The sequence below is a fragment of the Mustelus asterias genome, chromosome 1, assembly GCF_964213995.1.
Source record: "Mustelus asterias chromosome 1, sMusAst1.hap1.1, whole genome shotgun sequence".
NCBI classification, from domain to species: Eukaryota; Metazoa; Chordata; class Chondrichthyes; order Carcharhiniformes; family Triakidae; genus Mustelus; species Mustelus asterias.
This window is the reverse complement of record NC_135801.1, coordinates 67,715,512-67,724,169: the sequence shown is the minus strand read 5'-3', so window position 1 is coordinate 67,724,169 and position 8,658 is coordinate 67,715,512. Positions and strand designations below refer to the sequence as shown.

The window sequence follows — 8,658 nt, the reverse complement described above, 5'->3', positions numbered from 1 at the left end:
GTAGGCTTACCCTGCATTAACACTGCAATGAAGTTGCTGTGAAAATCCCCTATAATGGTTTTCAGATTATATATGAATAAGGTATATTTTTGAATATTAAAATAAAAGTGTATATTTATTTTGGAACACTATTTATTCGCTTATCAGTGTTGTATGGCGGAAGAGTCAAGCGCCTAAACAGAATATTTTGTTTTCATACATGTGGAACCTCTTAGTCTGGGTCAGTTGTGGGTGGGTCGAGTAACAGCTGCGAGGATCTGTAGCAAGCCTCCAGTCCCATAAACATTGGCTGCAGTTTGGTGACTCAGAGGAAAAACTCAGCAAGCTTCCTCCTTATCACCATTAGTTTCCCAGGGTTACACATCATTCTCCCACAGCAGCGAGCCAGAGGCTGCTCTCACTTACCCAGTGGCTGGATTTGCTTTTTTTTGTTTCACTGCAGATTAACAGTTCAGCTTTAGAAAAAAAGTCTGAATGCATCGACTTTCTTTATCGTGCTCGATTTTGTTCTGTGACCCTTTTAATTAACTCCTGAGGCATTCGAATTTTAAAGTTTTGCACATTGCATTAGAGATTGGTTTGTAAAGTCAGTTCGAATAATGATTTTTTGCTCATAACTGAATCTTTATACTTGGAATTTAAGTTAAAGTCTAAAGAAGTTTTTTTAAAAATTGGTTCTGTACATGAGTTGAGTTTTGTGTCCGTGTTCCAAGCAATGGCGAGTTTTACTGCCTGTTTTCTCCTGGGTTGCTTCTTGCTGAGTTGTGGGGTGGCCGCTGCGGCTGTCCAGTCCTCCCCGGAGCAGCCGCCCTGCTCCCAGCGCTGCGATGTGTCCAAGTGCCCGAGCCCCAGCTGCCTGAATGGCTATGTGCACGATGCCTGTCACTGCTGCCTGGTGTGCGCGGCTGGCGAGGGACACTCCTGCGGGCGCCCCAGCGATGCCAGCTGCGGGGAAGGCATGCAGTGCAAGTCCCTGCTCGGCAAGCGCCTGGTAAAGGGACCCGGTGTCTGCCGTTGCAAACTCAACTACAAGGTGTGCGGCAGCGACGCCAATACCTATGACAACCCGTGCAAACTCAAGATGGTCAGCAGGAGAGCCCTGCAACTGAGACTGCCGCCGATCGTCCAGGTTCACAAGGGCGCATGTAAAGCAGGTAAACAAATCCTTTAATAATGTGCAACAGTTGCTCTCTCTAGCAATTCTTATAAAGTTATCTGCAAATTGCGTTTACAGATCCTTATATCCCAGTGGTCAGCTGGGTCTTATTTGATCAATTTGTAACAATAACACTACAATGGGTAACCTTTCAATATTAACTACTTACATTTATATAGCGCCTTTAATAGCTCCCAAGGCGCTTCATGGAGACATTATGAAACTAAACCTGACACCCCATAAGGATATATTAAGGCCAATGACCCAAAATCTCGTCAAAAAGGCAGATTTTACGAAGTGTCTTTAAAGGAAGATCGCGCAGTGGAGAGGGTTAAAAGAAAGACTTGTGTTTGCATGCCCTCCAAAGCAGCCATGACCATTCAGAATGCTTTATAGCCAATCAAGTACTTCACTTTTCAAATGGAGTTACTGTTAGTTTATTTGATTTATTCTTTAATGGCTTGTGGGTGTCTCTGGCATTTGCTCATTCCTCATTGCTCCTGAACTGAATGGCTTGTTCAGAGTCGACCACATTGCTGTGGATCTGGAGTCACGTGTAGGCCAGACGAGGTAAGAATGCATTTCCTTTCCTAAAATACATTAATGAACCAGATGGACATTTATAACAGTAGTTTCATGGACTAACTTCCAGTTTCAGAGTTTTTCTGAATTATTAAATGAATTAAAGTTCCACCAGTTATTGTAGTCATAGAGTCAAACAGCACAGAACAAGCCCTTTGGCCCATCATGGCTGCGATGACTATCAAAAACCAATTTATACTAACCCCATTTACCAGCACTTGGTCCATAACCTATTACGCTTTGACAATTTAAATGCTCATCCAGATGCTTCTTAAATGTTGTGAGAGGACCTGCCTCCACCTCCCTTTCAGGCAACACGTTCCATATTCCCATTACCCTCTTGATGAAAAACAAAATCCTCAGATCATCTCTAAACCATTTACTCCTCACCCTAAACCTATGCCCTCTGGTTTTAGGCACCTCTACCAGGAGGAAAAGATTCTTATGATCTATCCTATCTATGCCTCTCATAATTTTGTCTACCTCTATCAGATCCCTCCTCTGCTCCAGGGAAACAAACCCAGCCTATCCAGTCTCCCCTTATAGCTGAAACTGTCCATCCCAGGCAACATCCTGGTGAACCTCCACAGCACCTTCTCCAGTGCAATCACATCCTTCTGATCGTGTGGTGACCAGAACTGCACACAAAATTCCATCTGTGGCCGAACTAATGTTTTATAAAGTTTTACCAAGGCCTCTCTGCTCCTATACTTCCAGCACCTTCTGGGTAAAAATAAAATCCTCAGATCCCCTCCAAGCCACCGACTCCTTGCCTTAAACCGATGCCCTCTGGTCTTAGACACCTCTGCCATGGGGAAAAGATGCCCCAGCTAATGAAGGTAAGCATTCCATATGCCTTCTTCACCACCCTATGTACCTGTGCTGCCACCTTCAATGATCTATGGACTTGGACACCAAGGTTCCTTTGTTCCTCAATCCTCCCTCAGGACCTACCGTTCACTGTGTATATCCCACCTTTATTAGACCTCCCAAAATGCATCACCTCTTAAATCCCATCTTCCATTGCTCTGCCCAATTTACCAGCTGATCAATCTGTAGCCTCAGACTATCTTCCTCACTATCAACAACACCAACAATTTTCGTGTCATCTGGAAACTTACTAATTTACTAATACCTTCGACATTCGCATCCAAGACATTAATGTCTATAACAAACAGCAAGGGTCCCAGCAACGATCCCTGTGGCACACCGTTGGTCACAGGCTTCCAAACACAAAAGCCACCCTCCCCCATCACCCTTTGCCTCTTATTAATAAACCAATTTTTGATCTAATTTGCCTTGAATCCCATGGGCTCTAACCTTTTAGACTAGCCTTCCATATTGGACATTGTCAAAGGCCCCACTGACTCCATGTAAACCACATCAACTGCGCTATCGTCATCAATATATTTAGTTACCTTTTCAAAAAACTCAATTTAATTAGTTAGACGGGATCTCCTATCAACAAATCCGTGCTGACTACTCTTGATCAATCCCTGCCTTTCCAAGTGTTGATTAATCCTGCCCCTTGGAATTTTTTCCAATAATTTCCCTACCACTGATGTTAGACTAACTGGCCTGTTATTACCTGGCTTATCCCTGCTGCCCTTCTTGAATAAAGGTACCACATTAGTTATCCTCCAGTCATCTGGCATTTCATTTGTGGCCAGCAACGATTTAAATATTGCTGTCAGGACCCCTGCAATCTCTGCCCTTCCCTGCCATAGTAGTTGGATTTGAAGTCATGTCACAAAAAGCATTAGCCTGGGCTTCTGGATTACTAGTCCAGTGACACCACCATTTCCCCATGGCTATGGTGCAGGAAATCAGGAAGCTAATTTTTTTAGGGAAGGAATTCCAGTGCTTGGGGCACAGACAGCTGAAATCATGGCAACAAATGGTGAAATGTTGAAAATTGGGAATGTTCAGCAGGGTGGAGCTAGAGAAGTGAAGGTATCTCAGGAGATTGTCTGGGAAGATTACGGAGATGGGCAAATCAGATAGGCATATCACTATCAAGATAATAAGACTTCAAAGCGGACTGGTGCAGAGCGTTTGTGGCAATTTTTAAAATGCTCCACCTCAGGGTCATTTTTAAAGTGCCTGGTAAGGGGGGGGGGGAGGTGGGGTGGGGGTTTGGGGATGGGGCCTGTTGGCTATTCGCCCTCAAGCGGCTGGTAGTCAGTTAAGCCACTTAAGGCACTGAGTAAGCCCAGTGTGAAGATGCTGACATGGGCACCTCATGCCCCGCCACTGCTGAATCATGACCAATGAATGGAGGCGGGGCCCCCCAGCGCGCCACCTCCCGTTTTTAATCCTACTCCATGGTCGTGATTACAAGATGGCCATGGCTCACCTCCACAACAACAATCCACTAGATGTGGCCTATTATTTTATTTTTAAAGTTTTTAAAAAGTCTTCAGAGAGTGCCTCCATCTTGAGGCACCGTTTCTTACACCAGCGACAGCAATGGTGCTAATCTCTGATGGTGGGTCAGCCCAGGAGGGCCTCCTTGCACCCTTACAGCCTTAAGTTGCCTGTTCCCTCAACAATCACCCTCTGATGCTGGGTTACATTACCTCTTGACAGCAGAATCAGGAACCACAAGTGAAAAGTCAGTTGTTTTGGTTGTCCATCATAGAAGCACCAGAATAAAACGTGTCCAAACCTTCTGCTGAAGCATTGAAATAATGGATACATTCATCAAAGCTCTTGGCATCCCTCTCATGCAGTTCTTGAAGTCAAATATGACTACAGACTGACATTCTAAATGTGCCAAACTAAAATACTGTGAATCCTGGATGTCTGAAATAAAAATAGAAAATGGTGGAATAATCAACTCCACTGGTCTGAATATTTCCAGCCTTTTCTGTTTCTTTCTAAATATGCATCTTTTCAATATTACCAATGCTGAGATAATAGGGCCAGACGCTTTAAGGTGAGGTGACATTAATTGCTAACATGATACAATTAACTGTATTTTGTTTAGCTTTGCCTGAGGAAGTATCTGAATTAACAATTTTCAGATGTATAATTTCCCTTTAATACAAGAAGGCTCTTGAACCTATATTAGCCACGACTGACTCTGTTGGTTTGTTTGGGTGAGAGCTACTGCCGTTGTCAGCCAGTTGAAAACTAACGGGCAGAATTTCCCCCCCCAAAAAACCAAAGGGATTCTCTGATCCTGTTGGCAGTGCACCCTGCCCGTGGGTTTCCCAGTGGCATGGGGTGCCTTTAATGGGAAATCCCATTGACAGCGACCAGAGAATCCTGCCGTCAGCAAATGGCATGCCACCTTCTACCACTGAGCAACACGCGGCTGGAAGACCGGAGAACCTGGCCCAAAGTGTCATAATGGTGACGATACCAGAGCGTTCGGCGCTGGTCCGCCAGGCTTGCTCTGTACTGCTATCGTCCCACACTCAGTCACCTTTTTGGAGAGTGGTGAGTTTCACTCCGGTACTGGAGGTGGGGGATGGCGAGGCCTAAACATGCCGGTGAGCCTGACTGCAGAGAGCTCGGGTACCATTTCACAAGGGCACCCTGATCTCTCATCGGACGCATGTAGCCTCACCCCCTCCTTGGCACTGGTCACTGGCATCAGGGCATTTGGGCCCTCCCATATCTGAGCCCTGCCATCCCCCCCATCATGCCCCCCTTTATGCTCCACCCCTGCACAACGCCCTGCCCTGCACGAAACCCCCATCATAGCCCTCTCTGCATAGCCCTTATGCATAGTACCCCCTACATAGTCCTTCCCATAATAGACCCCCCCCCATCCCTTTCAGCCCCCACTCAGGCCTTACCCTCACTCAGCCCACACCCCCACTCAAACCCCATCCTTTTGGCACTGCCTCTTGGATACTGGCAGTACCCAACTGGAACTGCCAGTGTGCCTGGTGGGCACTGCCAGTGTGCCTGGTGGGCACTGCCAGTGTGCCTGGTGGGCACGCAAGGTGGGCACTGCCCAGCCATGCCCCCGACCACCCGGGGGCTTCAATGACCTCCGAGCCTCCCCCGTTGTGATCACTGCACTTGATGTTTGCTCGTAATCTAATTGCTTTTAAGAGCTGTCTTCTTAAATCGTTGCATTCAATATGGTGTAGGCACACCCACAGTGCTGTTTGGGATGGAGTTCCAGGTTTCTGATCCAGGCACAGTGAAGGAACACTGATGAAGTTCCAAGTAGGATGTTGTGTGACCTGGGAGGTTGCAGGTGGTGGTGTTTCCATGTATCTTCTGCCCTTGTTCTTAAGTGGTAGAGTTGTAGATTTGGAAGGATTTGAAGAATTTCAAAAAGTGTATTCTAGATTGGAACTTTGGGCAAACAAATGGCTGTTGAAAAATAATATCAAACTTATTACCGCCACCATACTGAGTAATAGTATCAGTCTAATATTTTATTTATATAAAGGGATTATGAATGTGGCAGCTCTCAAAGGCAATTATTTTGTGTAATAAATGCTGGTGTTGCCACTGACGCTCACGTCCCACAGGTAAATAAACAAAATCTTCAAAAGTGGTTATTGAAAATGCAACATTTTTGTCATAGCTCAGAATTTATGTTTTTAAAAAATCCTTCACCTGATCAACACTGATGTATTTTTCCCATTTTGGAGCTCCGTCATTGACATCTAGAAGCAAAAAGGATCCTAATTCTTATTCCCACAATAATGGAGCCATTGCATTTTTCTTTTATTCACCCATGGGATATGAGGAATTGCTGCCAAAGGCATAATTTATTGTCCATATCTAATTTCTGTTGAGAAGTGATGTTGAACCATATTATTGAACTGTTGCAGTTCCTGTCCGTGTGAGCAGAGGCACAGGGCTGTTAGGAAGGGGGTTTCAGATTTTTGACTCAGAAACAGTGAAGGAACGGTGATATAGTTCCATGTCGGATGGTATGCAATTTGAAGGGGCACAGCAATTCACTTTCAGGTAGCTAATATAAAATGACTGGTCTTCTACAAGCTCCAGCGATTTACAAAAATCATTTTATCTCCCAATAGTGTGAAGCGTAAGTCGCAGATATTAACAAACAGTTAGAAATTAAACTTGCACCTCCATCTCCTCAATGATATTTAATTACAACTACCATCTGAAGGATAGAGACACCTTAAACCTTTGCTCTTGGAGATATTAAAATTATATATGCTAACTGGAAAGTTAGCTAAAATTAACCTATACCAAGTTTGAAAACATAATACACATCAGATTAAATTTTTTAGTAATCATGGAAGTGTTTGAGAAAAACCTTAGGCTGACATTACAATGTATGAGAATACAATGTATTTGCGGATGGTACAAAAATATGTAGAGGGACAAATAGTGTTGAGGAAGTGGGTAAGCTTGGATAGGTTAGGAGAATGGGCAAAGAAGTGGCAGATGGAAGACAGTGTGGGAAAGAGTGAGGTTATGCACTTTGGTAGGAAGAATAGAGGCTTAAACTATTTCCTAAATGGAGAAAGGCTTCGGAAATCTGAAGCACAAAGGGACTTGGGAGTCCTGGTTCTGGACTCCCTTAAAGTTAACTTGTAGGTTCAGTTGGCAGTTGGGAAGGCAAATGCAATGTTAGCATTCATTTCTAGAAGGCTAGAATACAAGAGCAAGGATATACTGCTGAGGCTGTATAAGGCTCTGGTCAGGCCCCATTTGGAATATTGTGAGCAGTTTTGGGCCCCATACCTAAGGAAGGATGTGCTGGCCTTGGAAAGCGTCCAGAGGAGGTTCACAAGAATGATCCCTGGAATGAAGAGTTTGTCATTTGAGGAGCAGTGAGGACTCTGGGTCAATACTCGATGGAGTTTAGAAGGATGAGGGGGAATCTAATTGAAACTTGCAGAATACTGACAGGCCGAGATAGAATGGACATGGAGAGGATGTTTCCACCAGTAGAAGAAACTAGAACTCAAGGGCACAGCTTCAGAGTGAAGGGACACTCCTTTAAAACTGAGATGAGGAGGAATTTCTTCAGCCAGAGAGTGCTAAGTCTGTGGAACTCATTGCCACAAAAGGCTGTGGAGGCCAGGTCATTGAGTGTCTTGATCAATAAGGGGATCAAGGGTTATGGGGAGAAGGCAGGAGAATGGGGATGAGAATCATATCAGCCATGATTGAATGGCGGAGCAGACTCGATGGGCCGAATGGCCTAATTCCGCTCCTATATCTTATGGTTTATGGTTTTATTCTTGGCTAGGTCATCTTCCTCCCAAGGGCAGATCCGACCTAGAGCACCGTGGCTTCTATCACGGGTAGGGGCAAGGAGGCATGCCAGCCAGAATGGAGATCAGATCCCATGCTGTTGGCACCAATCAGATCCACACCAGCCATGCAGTGGACCCCAGCAGAACATGTCTGACTGGGAATTTCTCCCACTCGTAACACCTGCCATTGGCGTATGTTGGAAGGTTTTACAAGCTGATACTCAACCTATTTGGCACAATGTGAATGTCACTTTCCTTGGTCATCAAGTCCTGGAGAAGGACTTGAACCAGGGTCGTCTGTAGGCCTGGAGTAGATTAGCTTAGTTGGCTACATCTATAATGCTCCTGTCATTAAAGGCAGCTTGGCCAGTGTGGGGAGCTACCTTTAGCTGAGGCAGCAGCTGAGGTGTTATAGCTGAAGTTAGAATCTCTGAGTTGGGGAATTGGTTTCTGCTCCTAATCACTAACCCATGACCCTTACTGGAAAATGTACTTAGTGCTATTGAGTGAGGATATTTAGTGCCACCATGTAGTCTGCTTGACTTTTATGACTACATTGTACAGCAACCAAATAAAATAAATATAGAAAACACATATTTTTCATCTATCTCACTACCTCATTAGCACAGTAGATATTCAGAGGAACTTTCGCTGTCTGTAGTTCCATGTGTAAGTATAGTGAGTATCATCTGACAACAGTTTTCTCCTCAACAT

General features: G+C 44.8%; 1 protein-coding gene across 1 annotated transcript in view; it reads left to right on the top strand.

Annotated features, from left to right (window-relative positions):
* The first annotated feature begins 307 nt into the window (after positions 1-307).
* htra3b (HtrA serine peptidase 3b) overlaps positions 308-8,658 on the top strand; it is a 33,226-nt gene continuing 24,875 nt past the window's right edge. Inside the window, exon 1 of the mRNA XM_078213471.1 lies at positions 308-1,154. Within this exon, the coding sequence (XP_078069597.1) occupies positions 716-1,154 (439 nt within the window). The 5' untranslated portion in view covers positions 308-715. The remainder of the gene's footprint in view (positions 1,155-8,658) is intronic.